General features: G+C 36.3%; 2 protein-coding genes across 2 annotated transcripts in view; one reads left to right on the top strand and one right to left on the bottom strand.

Annotated features, from left to right (window-relative positions):
- On the top strand, positions 9,124 to 10,252 carry LOC105158720 (putative serine carboxypeptidase-like 52). The gene is made up of 6 exons (XM_011075560.1): positions 9,124 to 9,143; positions 9,229 to 9,322; positions 9,443 to 9,564; positions 9,764 to 9,877; positions 10,017 to 10,071; positions 10,169 to 10,252. Exons 1-6 carry the CDS (start codon positions 9,124 to 9,126, stop codon positions 10,250 to 10,252), a joined length of 489 nt encoding a protein of 162 aa, XP_011073862.1.
- The window catches only part of LOC105158620 (haloacid dehalogenase-like hydrolase domain-containing protein At2g33255), a gene marked incomplete in the record, with an annotated part of 8,616 nt that continues 448 nt past the window's right edge, over positions 9,970 to 18,137 (bottom strand). The window contains 5 exon segments of the mRNA XM_020693037.1: positions 9,970 to 10,357; positions 12,057 to 12,267; positions 12,542 to 12,676; positions 12,881 to 12,941; positions 16,919 to 16,961. Coding sequence (XP_020548696.1) covers positions 12,103 to 12,267; positions 12,542 to 12,676; positions 12,881 to 12,941; positions 16,919 to 16,961 — 404 coding nt within the window.

The following is an 18,137-nucleotide window of genomic DNA, read 5'->3' on the forward strand; positions in this document are numbered from 1 at the left end:
AAAGATACTGCTTTTGCTCAAGTGTTCTGTAGTTGGGTTAAGACGAATGTCAATTATTCGTTAGACGGAAGGACAGCCAGCAATAAATTGATCACATAATTCACATTAACAAAATTCTTGAAAGAAGGAGAAACAAAATTCTACTGTGTACGCACCATTTTCCATCATTATGAAGTCCTGAATTTCATGTATAGGGTCTCAGTTCTGCTTAAATTCTCAAAGTTAAAGGTTTAATGGGCTTCTGTTATTTTTTTGTTTTAGTGAATTTTGGTTGAGATTAGAATCCAAATATTTATATCATCTAAGTTCATGGTAATTTGGTTTGTGCTTTTTTCATACCCAAATTTTGGAGGAAATATTTGTAATCACATGATTCACATCTATATCTGCCAAAGCAACATTTTCTTGTTGGGAGTATATTTCGATACTTTTTATTCAGTTAATTGGTTGATCCCTTCACTGATATAATTGTTCACTTTCTCCTAAAATTGTTCAAACTATTATTTGTGCTCAAAATTGGATCCGTAAAGATTCCAAGCCAATAAGCATAGAAGAAGATTTAAGTCAAATTGAAATGTTTGAGCAAGGTACTTTTTATTTTTTCTTTTGCTTTGTTTTATATTAAATTCTATATACTTTTATTTATATTAATCTCAATCTTTTTTTTGTTTGTTTTCATATAGAGCTGACAAAATTGGGAGTCGATTCAACCATAATTGATATTTGATTGGACTACTTTGGAGTTTGGACTATTTTAGATCTAGTACTTCACATGTAATTGTAAATTGATGATTAGAATGTAATGACTTGATGGATTATTTTGTTCATGTTGGTTGGTAATGATGTTTGCAAAAATTGAATGTCTCTTGTGATTCTTTGCCATTGCAATTTATTTTATGAATAAAATTTCATTGCTTTATAATAATAATAAAAAAAAAAAACTTGAGGACAACTACCCGAACCCGACTGTCGGGTACCCGAACCCGTCGGGTACCCGACTAACCGGGTACCCGCCCTACTCGGGTTCGGGGTCGGGTAGTGTTATACACTATCCGACAAGTCGGGTACCCGACCCGACAAACCCGAACCCGAGGAACCCGACCCGACGCCCACCCCTATCTATTACATTAATAAAGACAAACCATATGCCGTAAAAAGAAATGCTCAAAATTGGAAAATGAAAACAAAAAAATAAAAAACAAATACAAGCACAAGCATTAAAACTTGAGGGGACGAAAAGTTGAGGGGAAAAAATGTAAGTTATTTTCTTTAATGTATATTTCCGTAATTATTAGAAGCAAAAGGGGAAAACTTGCAAACAAGTCTGTTGTAATATTACAAATGAGCAAATTATATTTATATAAAAAAAAATAGCAGTTGATTTTCCTATATTTTTATAAGATGCAGCAATTTAGGGAGGTAAATTGCTTCAATTTAATTAAAAAAATATAGGGGGATAAATTGATATTATTTCTCTCATAGAAGGATAATTTGTTCATTTGTAATATCACAAGGAGGTAAATTACCCTAATCAAAGGTAATAAAAAACCTAAGTTACTTATATATGAGACAAAAAAGATGAGATTTTCTCTATATTTTACATGTGATTACCCCAATTAATAAAGAAAAACTTATTGTGGTAGGTGGGGGAGGGTAGGAAGACTTTTGAATGTTAACAATATATATAAAACACAAACTCTGCCAAAACTCTTTAATCATCGTTTCAACAATTTAGGATCGTCAAAATGGCAACCCCCTACAATGAGATGCACTGATCGATCAGGCTCATGATGAACTCTGTAGTTATGAAGTATGCGAGTTGGGGTTGGTTTCTGTTGTTTGTTCTCTTCATCGATCAACACTCAGTCTGCCGTCCATTATCAAGACTTTACCAGGATATCATGATGCTACTAGATCTACCTTTCACACTTATTGTTCTTCATTTAGAGCACACACATACGTATAACGTACGTATACGTACATATACATATGATATACGAATAGGGTTTTTGTGTTTATGTCTGTCTCAGATACATGGGTGTAGGTGAAGGTGATGAAAAGCAGATATTCTAGTATTTTTTTGAGTCAGAAAGGGAGCCCGAGAATGACCCTAGGATTTGAAAGCTCAATTCCCTGCACAGGTGTGAAGGCCAAACTTGAGTGAGTCCAGAAGTCGCACCACTGCTTCCGTAATTTCTCTCAAATTTCTTGGCCTGCTCTGACCAACTGATACACGCAGCTTACCACTGCCAGCCTGTCCAAGCATTCCATATCCTCTGGTACCCCAAATTGCATCCTGTAGGGTATAACCCTCCAGTGGTATTTCCTTCCAAATATATCCTATCAACTATTACACACGATGGAGTACGAAACTCCTCAAAAATTACAGGCCGAATACACCAACAATTTACAGAAATGAAAATTACAGAGAAATGAGAAAAACAGAACAAAGAAATAATGCTGTTTGAATGTGGCTCAGGGGAAAGAGCCAGATCCAATTTCCGAAGGGACACGGTCACAGATACCGCACCCAAACACACAAGCCACAACCCTCACGGTTGCTCCACTACCCACGGTACCCAACCACAACTCTCCGATCACAAAGACCAGTTACTATCGCTCACCACAAAGCACGTTCTCACACAGAAAATATATCACAGAGATTGAGGGAGGAAACACTGATTTTCTCAAGTTCGGCCGAGAATCAGAAGGGTGAGGAACCTCCGTTTTTATAGGCTAAGGAACATCCGGAGAGAGTCCGTTAGGCGGTTTCTCAAGAGCCATTAAGTTGGCTCTTGATAACCGCCGGAAACGGCAAGGAGAGAGAGAGACCAACGGCTGCATCGGTTTGAAGGGGGGGAGAGAAGAGGAGAGGGAAGCGGCGGAAACCGCAAGAAGGAGAGAGAGATTAGATTAGGGTTTGAGAGTGAGTGTGTATATATGTATAGACAAACCCGGGTCGGGCTGAGTGGAGCGGGTCGGTACCGGGTGTGGGCCTCCAAGTGACGGTGGGCTTTGTTGTGAGTGGGCCTTTGTATTTGGGCCATAATTTCTAACATACCCCACCTTGGACCAAATACCCAATGGTATAGGTCAGGGGTTTATGGATCTGGTTTTCTCATCATTGCCAATAAATACTCCAAGGTTGTACCTGCAATATAAACAACACTAACCAAACACAGAAGTATTAATCAGGATTTAGTAAGAGTATTTTTAGGCACTTACAGAATTTTTCTATTGGCAAGCATTTAGTGCCCATATCTGCAGGGTTTTCGTCCGAACTGATCTTTTCTAGCCTTATCTCATTTTTCCCCACAATATCACGAATGAAATGATACCTAACATCTATATGTTTTGTCCTATCATGAAAGACAGGGTTTTTACATAATTGAATAGCAGATTGACTATCAGAAAAGATCACAGGTTTTTCTTTTAGGAAGCCGATTTCACTAAGAAGTCCACTAAGCCATAATGCTTCTTTGAAAGCCTCTGTGGTAGCAATATATTCAGCTTCGGTCGTAGATAAAGCAACAATGTGTTGGAGTTGGGATTTCCAACTAATGCATGAATTGCAGAATGTAAACATGTAGGAGGTAGTGGATTTACGACTGTCCCTATCATTCGCGTAATTAGAATCCACATAGCCAATAAGATGTGCATGAGTAGAATGTTTTGAAAATTTAATACCAACATTTTCAGATCCACGCAAATATCTAAGCAACCATTTTAATGCTTCCCAATGAGGGGGACCAGGATTTGACATATATCTACTCAAACAACTGATGGCATAGGCGACATCAGGTCTAGTGCATACCATAAGGAACATAATAGAACCTATCACATTTGAATATGGAATCTTACTCATTTTTTGCATTTCACTTTCAGATTGGGGGCATTGATTTTTGCTGAGTTGAAAATGGGCAGCCAAGGGAACAGCAGTAGGTTTAGAATTTTCCATAGCAAATTTTTTGAGAACAGATAACAGGTAAGGTTTTTGGTTCAAAAGAATGGAAGATGTTTTTCTATCTCTAGTAATACACATGCCAAGAATCTGTTTAGCATTTCCAAGGTTTTTCATTTCAAAAGTTTTGCAAAGATCATTTTGAAGACAATGGATAAGTTGTAAGCTAGAACTTGCAATTAACATGTCATCAACATATAGTACCAAAAAAATCGGAGTAGTATCAACATATTTGAAATAGAGGCAGTGATCATAATTGCTCCTAGAGAAATTTAAAGACAGCATAAATTCATCAAATTTTTTATTCCATTGACGTGGTGATTGTTTCAAGCCATATAAAGATTTTTTCAGCAAACAAACATGATCAGGTTTAGAAAGATCAGAAAAACCGAAGGGTTGATTCATGTAAATATTTTCATCCAAGTCACCATGCAAGAATGCAGTTTTAACGTCCATCTGTTTGAGTTCCCAATCATAATAGGCAGTGAGAGCAAGTATAATTCTGACAGTAGTGTATTTAACAACAGGCGAAAAAATTTCATTGTAGTCCATGCCTTCTTTTTGTGTGAAGCCCTTAGCAACAAGTCTAGCTTTATATTTTAAGGGATTTTCTTGTTTTATTTTAAACAACCATTTACAATCGACAACGGACGCATTTTTGGGTTTAGGAACTAGGATCCATGTTTTATTGTCTTTTAGTGATTTCATTTCTTCTTTCATGGCACTAAGCCATTTGTCACTTTTTAAAGCCTCTTCAACACTAGATGGTTCTCCTAGTTCGGTATTTAGACTTGTGTGAAAATCCCTAAGTTTTGAAGGTATCCTAGTTTGTCTTCTATCCCTATCCCTAGCAAGTTGGTAGTTATCTAGGGGGTTGATTAATGGGTTTGTATCTCCTATGTTTTCAAGGTTTTCTGCATTTTGTTCTTGGTTATTGTTGTCTAATCCCTCCCCTTCTTGGTTATCCTCTAAGTCTACTTTATTAAAAGTGATTTCGTTTTCTATGGGTTTGGTCTTTTCTAAACAAGGCATCTCATTTTCATTAAACGTAACGTCTCTACTAATCAGAACTTTAAAGCCAGGTTGACTCCTAACCCATAGTCTATACCCTTTCACCCCTTCAGGATAACCAATAAAGATACATTTGAGAGATCTAGGTTCAAGTTTATCAACATTTTGATGAACAAAAGCAGAACATCCAAACACACGTAAGCAGGAAATATCAGGCAATTTTCCATTCCACATGAAATCAGGGGTTTTTCCAGATAATGGCACAGAGGGAGACATGTTTATTAAATGAGCAGCAGTTAGGACAGCTTCTCCCCAAAACGTTTTAGGCAATCCAGAACTAATCAATAGGCATCTCACTTTGTCAAGCAGTGTTCGATTCATGCGTTCAGCTACTCCATTTTGTTGAGGAGTATAAGGGTTAGTCTTATGCCTTCTTATACCAAATTTATCACACATTTCAGAAAACTGTTGGTTACAAAATTCTAAGCCATTATCAGTTCTAAGAGATTTCAGTTTTCTACTAGTTTGGTTTTCAACAAAGATCTTCCATTTTTCAAACTTGTCAAAAACTTCTGATTTATGCTTCATTAAGAAAACAAACACTTTACGAGAATAGTTATCAATGATTGACAAGAAATATCTATTACCACCATGGGTAGTCACATTTGAAGGTCCCCAAACATCCGCATGAACATAGTCTAAAATGCAAGTAGACATAGATGGATTTGGGGAGGGGGATGTAGGAAAATGAACTCTATGATGTTTCCCCATGACACATTCATCACAAAAATCTAATTTGTCAATCTTTTCATTCAAAACACCGTCCCTTTTTAAAAACTCAAGACCTTTCATGCTTATATGTCCAAGTCTTTTATGCCAAAGGGTGGTTTTATTGTTTTCAAAAACAGATGCAGCAATATTTTCATAAGTAGCAGTGCAGATGTAAAGGTTTCGTTTTCGCTCAGCTTTAAAGACAACCAATGATCCTTTCAAAATTTTCATAGTCCCTTTCCCCCATCTACCTTCTAGCCCATCTTCCTCTAATGCAGCACATGAGATTAGATTGTGACTTAAATCAGGTACGTATCTAACATTTTTCAGAACCATTTTATGACCTCCTTCAAAGCATAATGAAATGTCACCTAGACCCTTAATATCACATTTTTTCTCATTAGCCATGGATACAAAACCAATATGCTCATGCTTCAAATTAGAAAAAATGTCTTTGAAAGGACTCATATGAAATGTGCAGCCAGAGTCAATCAGCCATTCATGCATGTCAAATGAATTCACAGAATTAGCTTCGTATACCACAAAAACTTCACCATTTGATTCTATGGACACATTGTTAACAGATTCTTTCTCCTCATAATTTTTATCCCTGTGTTCTCGTCTAGGTTTTCTACAATCCTTTATATAGTGACCTTTTATTCCACAGTTATAACAACGTCTGTCTTTTATCTTATCATTTCTGAAGTTGTTTTCTCTAGTTCTAGATTTGCTTCTACTGTTTTTATTCCTACTTCTACTCCTACTGTTGTATCTAGAATTAAAATTCCTAGATTTCATTCTACCTCTACCAAGGTTGACTTCATGTTGGTTCTGACTAGGTTTGTTGGTTTTAATGTCTAATTCTTTACTCTTTAAGCCATTAACAACAGTTTCTATATTTACACTATCCCTACCGTATTTAATAGCAGCCTTTACGTCAGAATAAGATTCAGGGATAGCATTTAAAAGCACAATTGGGGAATATTCATCAATATTTTTATCTCCAGTAAGTTTAATATCCTGAATCAGTTTAGTAAAATCATCAAGGTTCTCATCAATATTTTTAGATAAATCGAGTTTATATCTAAAAAACTTTTCTAATAAAAACAGCTTATTCGGTAAAGAAGTTTCGGTGTAAATTTCCTCTAATTTATACCACAAAGCTTTTGAAGATTCTTGTTTACCAACTTTTCTCAAAACGGTGTCAGAAAGGTTTAAAATAATAGAGGAATACGCAAATTCATCATTTTCTTGTTTCTTTTCTTCCGAAACAGTTTCTGCATAATTGCCATCAATGGCTTTGAAAACCTTTTGTTGAATGAGAACACCTTTCATTTTTTGTTGCCAAATGGCAAAGTCACTTTTACCATCGAAGGGTTGGAGACTGTAACCAGCCATTTTAAAAAAAATTGAGGATAGTACGGTTTTTGAAAAACAGGTAATAAGCTTCAAAAACTGGTTTTAAAAAAAGCTGGAGTTTTAAGTCAAAAAAAAAACTGAGAGGTTTAAAGAGGTAGACAGTGTATTAATATATCAAGTAACAACCAAAAAACAACGCACCAAAAACAGATATACACAGAGTAAAACCACGGACAGTAGAAGTGTATTACTGAGTTAGAATGATTATAGAGATAACAGGGGATAGTGGGAATAATGCGGAAGTTACAGATGGTAATGCAGATAACAGAATATAGCAGAAAATCACAGCAGATATAACAGATATAGTTAACTTGCAGAAACAGCAGGAAACCCCAAACAGTTATAGCAAATAGCAGAAATACCACACAAAAAAAAAATCGCACAAATGTAACAGTTGTAACCAAGGCCGGGGTTTACCAGCCTAAGTCTCACCTAGATACCCGACGACCTCAAGGGTCCGGCCAAGGGGGATATTAGGGGGTTTACCACGGCAACAGAGATAATAGGAGTAATGAGATATAACAGTAATAGTCGACAACAGCACAAGAAAAAATAACGCGATAAAGGAAAGGAGGGGTTTATCAGAGGTTACCGCCACCAGGATCAGCACGAGTCAGAACGCAAGCTCTGATACCACTGTAGGGTATAACCCTCCAGTGGTATTTCCTTCCAAATATATCCTATCAACTATTACACACGATGGAGTACGAAACTCCTCAAAAATTACAGGCCGAATACACCAACAATTTACAGAAATGAAAATTACAGAGAAATGAGAAAAACAGAACAAAGAAATAATGCTGTTTGAATGTGGCTCAGGGGAAAGAGCCAGATCCAATTTCCGAAGGGACACGGTCACAGATACCGCACCCAAACACACAAGCCACAACCCTCACGGTTGCTCCACTACCCACGGTACCCAACCACAACTCTCCGATCACAAAGACCAGTTACTATCGCTCACCACAAAGCACGTTCTCACACAGAAAATATATCACAGAGATTGAGGGAGGAAACACTGATTTTCTCAAGTTCGGCCGAGAGCAAAAGGGTTGAAGAACCTCCATTCTTATAGGCTAAGAAACACCCGGAGAGTGTCCGTTAGGCGGTTTCGCAAGAGCCATTAAGTTGGCTCTTGATAACCGCCGGAAACGGTGAAGAGAGAGAGAGACCAACAGCTGTATCGGTTTGAAGGGGGGAGAGAAGAGAAGAGGGAAGCGGCGGAAACCGCAAGAAGGAGAGAGAGATTAGATTAGGGTTTGAGGGTGAGAGAGTATATAAGTATAGTCAAACCCGGGTCGGGCGGGTCGGGTACCGGGTGTGGGCCTCCAAGTGACGGTGGGCTTTGTTGTGAGTGGGCCTTTGTATTTGGGCCATAATTTCTAACACATCCTATTTGCCAGCTTCTGCATGTCTGTAATAGCGTATCTTTCTTTCATCTTCCTCAACCTTGGACCACCTCTCTTCTTTTTGGGCTCAGAATCAGGTACAGGAAGAGTTTAGGCTGGTTCGCAGGAGGGGGCTCTTGCCATTTCTCTATCTTTTTGTGAATCTCTGTGATACCCGACACAAAATTGGGATGTTGCTGTTGAAAACCCTGCCAAGTTCTTCCTTTTGGCACCAAGAAGCTGAACAAGGCATTACAATCAACTATCAACTGGTATTCTGGATCGTCTTCCAAAACAAGTCCTTGAGACGAGTTATCACAACCCTTTTCCAACGCATTTTCAACTTTCTGCACTTCTTCCATGTGCTCCGCATTGTCATTGAAGATCCTCTTCATTATCAGACAATTCATCAAGATCAGCCAGGAAAGAGTCATTAAGAGTTGCCATCTTCTCACAAACTACAGCACAAGATTCCAACTCCAACAAAAACTATTGGAAAGAATCGCCTCAATTTTGAAAAATTAACATTGTGCTCCTCGTAATCAAATTTTGCATTGTAATTTCCCTTCGAAGATGGCAGAAACTTATGATGTGTAACATGAGGAAGGAGTGCATGTGTAATTTTTTCAAAATTAAAGGGCTTTTTAATGTAATATGTCTAAATTAGATTTGTGACAGCTGGTTGTCTCGTTTCCAGGAATATAGGAACCATATGGCATCATATATTTGGGCTAATGATCTGACCGTCCGAGATGCACTTCATGTTAGAAAGGTAATCCCCTTTTTCTTTTCTTTTTTTCTTTTTTTTTTGGCTTTTTTCGATAATTTAAGAAAACTATAGGGGCAAAAATGGTACTTTGTCTTTTTATTTTATCTTATTTATGCAAATCAGGGGACAAGAACTGCAGAGTGGAATAAGTGTCGCAAGCCTAGAGATTATGACCAGAATGTCGCAAGTGCTCTTCCATACCACGAAGCTTTGAGTAAGACGCGTTATAAAGCTCTTGCATACAGGTAAAGTCGTGTTAGGGCTCCTGGAAAGAAACGTGTTATCTCCCCTATCTTATGAAAACACCAAATATTAACACCCAATTCGAATTTTTCCCGATTGTATTACAAAATGACCAACTTGCCCTTGTATGTACTAAATGAAAATGAAGTATATGTATATTCTGCTATTTATGTATTAACATCTGGCACAAATTTCTCTCAGCGGTAACCATGATGCGATGGTCTCATATTTGGCTACATTGAAGTGGATTAGACATCTGAATCTGACGGTGGACGATGACTTGAGGCCATGGATGGTTAATGATGAAGTTGCAGGGTAAGTCCCTGGACAAGATTCCATCATATCAAATACAATATTTAATCTCTCCATGCCATGAGTATGGGTAGCTTTAGTTTCAAGAATTTCATGCTGATATATATCTGTCAATGGCGCTACAAATATTTGTCCTGTGTAGATTCACAAAGAGGTACAAGAGAGATGAATTTCATCTTACTTTCGCAACGATAAAGGTAGAATCTCAACACCAACAGTCACATTAAGTTCAAGAATAAGTAAAGCAGGCATGTAAAATCCTGATCTGAAATTCGATGAATATCGTTGCTGCAGGGTGCCGGCCACACAGCTCCAGAATGCAAACCGGTGGAGTGTCTGGCCATGGTTCATCGCTGGTTTTCGTCTTCTCCATTATAGATACACATCTGCATCTTCAATTTCTTCGTTCTATATGTTCCATCTTTTATTGGTGAGCGGAGTTCCCTAATGACATAAATGCTTGTTGATGACTGCACTGTGTATCTGCAAAGAACATTGAGCGGTTAAACAAGAGAATATAACTAATTTTCGCAAAAACACTAGTCAGTAATATTGAGGTGAATTCGTCAAAGTTCTTGGACATTTTTCTCCCACACAACCAAGAGTTTGTAGGGTACTTTGAGCAGTGAGATGGGAGCTGGGGATGACTATACAAGGGCGGTCATTCTGCGGTGGTTGGGCTATGGGGCTCTCAGTCCACTGCCAACTCTTATATGACAGGGCACAACAAGACTTTACCACCTAAACTCTCTTGATTCAGGATATACATATAACAGGTGGAACTAGTGTACTATCAGTGTTCAATACAACAGGATTCTAGAGATGATTGATGAGTACAATAACATTAACATGTCAATGGGGAAGGCATACAAATTCTTTTACCTCATTATAACCCTGAACAGAGGATGTTTGGCTAAACTAATTTAAAACATCTTATAAGCTCATATCTTATATACATTGAAACTTATAGGATATTTAATCTTATTTATATCTATTTATATATATATATATATTGAAGTGTATGAATAAAATAAAGTTATGAACCTTATAAGATATTAATAATATCAATATTGTAATTCATGTTATCAAAATTTGAAGTAATTTATTACATTTTAAAAATATATTGAAAACTTCGTACTTTTTCTAAAAGGAGTTTATAAGCTCTTAACATCGTATTTTTTCTTATCTTATAAGCTCCAAACATCTTATTTTTTATCCTTATAAACTAATTTTCTAGAAAAAATTTACCAAACATCCTTAACATCTTGTGAGCTCAAAAACATCTTACAACATATTTAACATTGGGTAAGCTATTGAACTGGAACCTATGATACATGTACCTGTACACAAATACGATGATGTTTTCAGTCCTGCAATAGGCAAGACTGGAGAAGTGCCTCACAGGATAGTCAAATACAAACCAGAAATTTTTGTTTCAATGGAGAAGGAACATGAAAATTGACTGGACTAGGGCCATCTACTCCAGAAGCATTTCCATTTGAAATTTATTCAATCTTAAAGCCATCAACTGCAACAAAAGCAAAAGGCAAAAATTTAACCATAGCAGCCAGCTGAATGAGAATTAATCACTATGTTTGGATTTATGTTTTTGCATTTTTCGAAACAAGATAAAACGCATCGATGTTTATTTTTGTGCTTTTACACCTTATCCGTGTGTTTTTTCATTTTTCAACTTTTTATATATAATATATATATAACACAAAAGATATATGATTTGACAACAAACAGTGATTTTTGTCTCATAAAAATACAACATTAAACATACAATATTTATATATATATATACATATTTATATATAAAAATATATATAAAAGAGATATGATTTGACAATAAACAGTGATTTTTGCCTTCCAAATCCCAACATCAAACCTACACCACTTATTTTAAAATATTTAAATTACCTAAAAACACAAATCCAAACATACCATCTATCTTTAACGTACACTTATTTCTATTTTCTCTCTCTATCTCTAAAATACAAAACAAAACACTCAAAACACAAATCTAAACATTATCAATGTTTCATTCACTTACAAATGGGCCTCTAAAAAATTGCCTCTAATATCTCCACCTTCCTCGTCCTATAATTGATTCTGCATTCACCGACAAACTTGGAATAACCACAACCATATCCGAGATACTTGATGGATTAGAGCTTACATGAGTTCAACATGTCAGCACTTCATCCCAAGTCCCAGTGTTGGAATCAAGGAGTCAGGTTGAAATGATTTTGCAGGAGTGAATGAACTTCAACAAGGGAAGATACTTTGTAATCTGGTTTGAATTCCACGCTCTGGTATTCAGGAGAATTGTACCGTCCTGTTTCATCGAGCAAACAAGTAAAAGCTCCTGCCCTTTTCCCACAGGCCACCTGCAAAGACCACAAGCACGGAAACAAGCGTCTAAACTGGCTACAGTATCACAGAGAGAAAAAAAAATCAGATATATTTTATGAGGAGCAAAAAGAAGCAAGAACACCAAAGTGAAATAACAAAAATGCAACAGTATCAAATACGGGCAAAAAGTGAATTAAGGGAAAGTGAATGGTCATAGAATCTAAACAAGCAAGCAAAAAAAAACGAAATAAATCAGTCGTAATCTCAAAATGGAAAGGAAGAAATGCCTGCTATGAAGTATGAACTTACATCATCCTTAAGACTATCTCCAATCATCATAACCTCACCAGGCTGCACTCCCCAATTTGAACAGATATGTAGCAAGGGAGCCGGGTCTGGTTTGTAAGGCCGAAACTCCCTGCTTAATGCAGGAGAAAACATCATCTGCATGCAGACAAGAGAGTTCACAGTGCAACCTAGACATTTCAACATTATTTGCCAGACTGTTGACCTCAAGTCATCTAGTAATATTTTTCAGTTAATAGTATGTCAATAACAATAAAAAAGTTTAGCAGGATAGTCTGTCACAAAAATAGATGAACAAGTTGGTAAACAAAAACAGCATCTCTACATTTTATCAAAGCTTACACCAAAGCGTAGATGAAACAAATCAACTGCTTCCTTGACATTTCTCGTGATTAATCCTCTTCTGAAAATCAAAAGTAAGAAAAAAAGTTAACATGTCCACCATCAATTGGTGGAAAGGATAAAAGACTATAACATAATCCTAGCTGAAAAGATTTATCCATACATGCTCCATCCTATTGAAAACATTGACTCTCATATACATAAAGCTCTGGGATTAATCAAACTGAGCATCCAGATCTCTACAATTTTACCACGTAAAAAACTGAAGAATCAACATGACACAAAGAAAGAAGGCACAAGGCCCAGAAGCTAGAAAACTGTCCATAAAAGTTCATTGAGTTCTAGGAACTAATCACATCATCATGATGCTAAAGTCAACTTAAGTAAGCATATCACTGAAGATTGTAGAATTTTCTTCCATATCCAAATTCAACAGTCAATCAAATAAACACAACAAACAAGGGAAATGATGAAGGATTGAGGATACAACAAAAGCAAGTTGTTCCAATGTCAAGCGCCAGACCCGCAAGCCCGTTAGATGCTAGAATTGCCTCCGAACCTATTGAATGGGTTCTGAAATTCAACTATGAACTATTAGTCGAAAATGGATATCCAATTGATGCAGTTGAGCTCTTTGGCCAAAGCTTATAGGTATTCACTTTATCATGTGGAATAGGGTATCACAATCATCTCTTCTACAGAACGTCCTTGTCACAGCACGACAAGGCACATGATCAGCCGCAAGCATCAGGATTCTAGAAGTTGCTCCTACGGCTTCAAAAACCACTCCTGCACATGCAGCACTTTTCCCACTTTTCCCCTAGGTTCAAGAGGTGGCTTCCAATAGCACTTTCTCCTGGATGACACTTGGCCCCCAATTCCACTTGGTGATCTGCTCTAATACTATTTCTCACATCCGGGCCTGCGAGCCCGTTGGACGCAAGAATGCCACGAAACCCACCATGTATATCCTAAAATTTGGTTATGAGCATCTAGCCAAGAAAGGGATGAATGGACTTGAGTTATTCAGCCAAAGCTCATAAGCTATTCACTTTTTCAGTTCTAAATTCATGTGGGATGGTGTATGACAGAAACAATATTGAAAGCATAAATATCCACGATTTATTTACCTAAAAAGAAAAGGAGAAGAACCCCTACAAAATAAAGGATACAAAATAAAAGTGCAACACTCAAGCATGGACGGAGAGTGTGGCGTTTAAATATAGAATCACAATGATGAGTTCTCTTCTTGTATGCTCAAAATAAAAGGGTATCAACCAAAATTGAGTAGTTAACAATTTTCTAATAAATTTACTTCAAAGAATGGAACAAAGTTTAACTGATATGCAGAGAGTTTCATGGCTGTTGCAAGGTGTGTGCTAAAATTACAGCAACTACCTGCTGTCATTATTACTGAGGAACATCAATTAAGAAGCATTAGCCAATGGATGTTGCTATGCTACTTGGTCAAATTATGGCCATTAGCTAAAACCCCAAGGTCTCATTCGTATGGATATGTAAAATACAGGATTTCCAATCCTAGCAGAAAAGGGAGGGAAACGGATACTCAATTTAAAGTGAGTAAACAAAATTCCATACTCGGTTTCCTAGATACATATAGAATTCTGCGGAAAGCCGTATTTGATGAAAGTCGTATGTACGGCTTGGAAGGAGATCTTTCACATTCATTTTTCTGGTAAACCATGTTTTAAGAGGGTAAATATTATACAAATGAAATTCTTTCAAGCAATTTTTTGCAGTTCATTTTAGGATGTGCAAATGAACCTCACTTCGCCACATTGAGAGAGGTGATCCACTCTTCTCTTACTAGACACTAACCTAGTAAAATTTAGATATTGCAGTCTCCAACTTCTCTGCTTACCAGATGTGTAACTAGTTAATACAATTATTATTCATTCCAAAAGATCACTAAAGATGCAATAACAGCATCCCAAAAGATATACATTCGGTTCATAATGCCAATGAGTTTCAATCATATGTCATTTAGAAAACTCAGTAATTATACATGTTATTCTCCTTTCTCAATTAGGCTAGTTAATGGCCGGGTTTTACCCTACCAAGAGGTCCAAGACTCATACCGAATAAATATTCATAATGATTACTTATGTACCCTATCCTTACCATGCCTATAGACTACTACCTATTAGGTCTTACCATATTACACCCAAAGCATCCGGTCAGGTTTGGGTCTTACCCATTAAATTTTGTCTTGTGTTTCTCTTTTTATAGTAGATTTTAAAATTCTCAATTTTAAATTAGATCAAATCAAACATTAAAATTTCTTAAAATGAGCAAAGCAGTTCTACATGTTTGTCGTAATCATATCACAAGAATGTTACTAAACTAACTTATTAAAAATATACGATGTCCTTCGGACAAGTAGCATATTAGGCTGATCCGGCCCTGGCCCGGCACAGACCACCTGTCACTGTTCATGCCGGTCCTCGGCTAGTCCTAGACTTTTAAACAAGCCCTTATAAGGTCCATTTTTAACCCAGGCTAGAAGGGGTTGGTCCAGACACGAAACCACCCCAGACCCAAACAAGGCCTATATATTTTTCAAATGAATAGATTGGTTGAGCCCAAACCATATAAATACAGTCCAGGCTCAGCCCTAAGGCCCCAAAAATTTTTGAAAAAATGATATGGTCAGACTAACGCTTGGCTACGCAAATCCTATCGTCATTTTATTATTTCATTCTTTTTTTTAATTGTTTCACTCTAGAAATATGAATCCCTACTTGTATTTTTCCACCAAAATATTTCTAAATTCTCTAATTTGTTCCATTACAAGTTAGAAGTTTTGAAAGTTACTCTCGCAAATTGATTTTGAAGACCCAATTATACGGTGACATTTTCCCTTAATTGCTCAAGAATTTGTTTGTTTAATTGGTTGTACTGTTTGCACATTTAGTTTGCTATATTATTTGTTATATTTGTGTTTTATCAATCATCAGTCAATTCGGATTTATTGGAAAAGAGCCTTCTTCCTCTAATCTTCTCCTTCCCCTCTTCTAGGAGGTATTCACCTAACTCTCCTATTATGTCTACTACAAAACCAAAATGTGATTCCAATACCGAAAATTAAAAATTATTTAAGTAGATCATTTGAAACTTTAGTGTACCATCAAACAATCAATGAAAAATGAGAATTGCTTGATGAATTTGCACAAGCACGAACTATTTTTAATGAGAAAACAAGAAGCTCTAACAATCGTAATCTCCACGTATAGAGATAAAACTAGGAAACTTAACCTTTTTTAAGTCATCCCAATCGGGAAAAACAAGAACTTATGTGCCTAGATAAAATTCTAGAAGTATCACTATCTTTTTCATGTTTACAATGGATAGTTTACAAATATGGGTAAGACTGGGCCTAGGCTTGGTCCCTGGATGGGCTAGTCCATGGTCCAGGGTTGGGCTCAACTATGAACCCAATATAGGAGGCCAGGACCATTGTGCAACTTGAGGACTGGATAATGTCCGCTCATTAACAGGCCTATTCTCACTAAACCATCTATAGACAACTATAATCATCACTAGATTTAGACTTTGCCATACCAGCAAGTTTATCATTGTCAAATGCCTAAATATTACAGAGCTTTTACCCAAAATATAATACATACAAAACAAGTTATTATTATTCATTATTGCCCCTCAATCTTATATGGAAAGAGCAGTTACATTTTTTAAGTTCTTGTCACATATTATGCACAAATATAGCAACACAACTAAAAATAAAAAAATCAATCAAAATTTGATAGTGCAGGAAGCACCAGAAAAGCTAGAAAACATTGAAGCAAATATATTCATAGACTGCTTTTATCTAGGAATTAAAATATAAAGTAAGAAATAAAAAAAATCAGAGCAATATGTAATGATTATGACTCCAATGAATATAAAGAACAGAAAATAGAAGCCAACGAGAATAGAGCCCAAGAAAAAGGCTACCACATAAGTTTAATGAACAGTAACTGAACTGATAAACTAAACTCAATTATATAGTGAAAGCTTTACTTGATATTCCTCGAATCAAGAAATTCACAAAGTTCTGAAGCACCTGCAACAAAGTTGAATTTTTAATCAAATCAAATTCAGACACAACAAATGCAATGCAATTTTATGTCAAATTTATAAAATGTTGCAAACTCTAACTTCAAAAGGGCCCGTCCTTTTCGAGGATGGTGCACATATCAATAGGCTAACAAAAAACATGTACAGATCAAAAGATTTTATTACGTCTCCTAGTTCCGGGGTCATAGAGTAAAAGGTTGTAAACTACAGGTAAACATAATGTAATGAAGTTCTGTTACAAGTTTATTGACTGGTTACATTCTGGGAATTCAAAAAATTCAAAATCTCCCAACATTTTATTAGCAACACTTTTGAAGCAACGTTTAGCTAGGATGTTACTATGTTGATAAGTTAAGTTTATCCAAATCCACTTCAAGAAAAGAGTTAAATTCAAGAGACCAGGTAATGCTCCCTCCAGTGAAAACTTGGATGCTCCTATTCAATTCTTGGGATATGCACAACTAATAAATGTTCCATTTCCTGAAATGAAAAAGTATAAATAACTATGTTACACAGCTTTCAAAAACTTATTTAAGGGAAACTACTAACTACTAAAAAGATCCAAAACCTTCAATTTTTAGCTCTCTTCTCAAACTTGATGCCAATGCAAAATGAGACATTTTACCTGGGACATGAGAGTAAATCAGCCACTTTCAATTCTTTCAAGGAAAATGTGTAATGGTAAAGGTTCTTCTAAGTTAGATTCTTACAAGATCATAAGACAGAACAAGATTTCTGCTAGTCAAAGTTCACATGCTCACACATTCTAATCCTATAACAAAGACATGTCAAATCAGTGCTTAAGGAACACAAACTCACAGGTATATATACTTCTTCATTCCAATCTTTGGTTCACTAAAAAATCCATAAGTCGTGCACTAGCACAACCACAAATTCACTTAGTTTATACTAATCTTACTATATTGATATTAATATAAAACCAAAAAGACAGACAATCCTTCCACTAAATTTACCATTCTTCTGACGAATATCTGGATGAACACATTAAATGAACAATACCAATTTCTACGCGGGTCTTACACTGAAACCAGGGCTATTAAACTACTCACTCATCTAAGTACAAAATCCTAGCTCAACTTTACACATATACTGGCATGTATCTCCATAATCTACTTATATCAAGAACCAGAACAACTATGTA

This window comes from Sesamum indicum, linkage group LG3 (assembly GCF_000512975.1).
Source record: "Sesamum indicum cultivar Zhongzhi No. 13 linkage group LG3, S_indicum_v1.0, whole genome shotgun sequence".
NCBI classification, from domain to species: domain Eukaryota; kingdom Viridiplantae; phylum Streptophyta; class Magnoliopsida; order Lamiales; family Pedaliaceae; genus Sesamum; species Sesamum indicum.

What these genes read in the sequence shown, in the direction of transcription:
- LOC105158720 (XM_011075560.1), top strand. Translation starts at nt 9,124, where the DNA reads ATGGCAGAAACTTATGATGT. An exon ending in ATGCACTTCATGTTAGAAAG is followed by an intron (nt 9,323 to 9,442) that starts GTAATCCCCTTT and finishes TATGCAAATCAG; the next exon opens with GGGACAAGAACTGCAGAGTG. An exon ending in TATAAAGCTCTTGCATACAG is followed by an intron (nt 9,565 to 9,763) that starts GTAAAGTCGTGT and finishes AATTTCTCTCAG; the next exon opens with CGGTAACCATGATGCGATGG.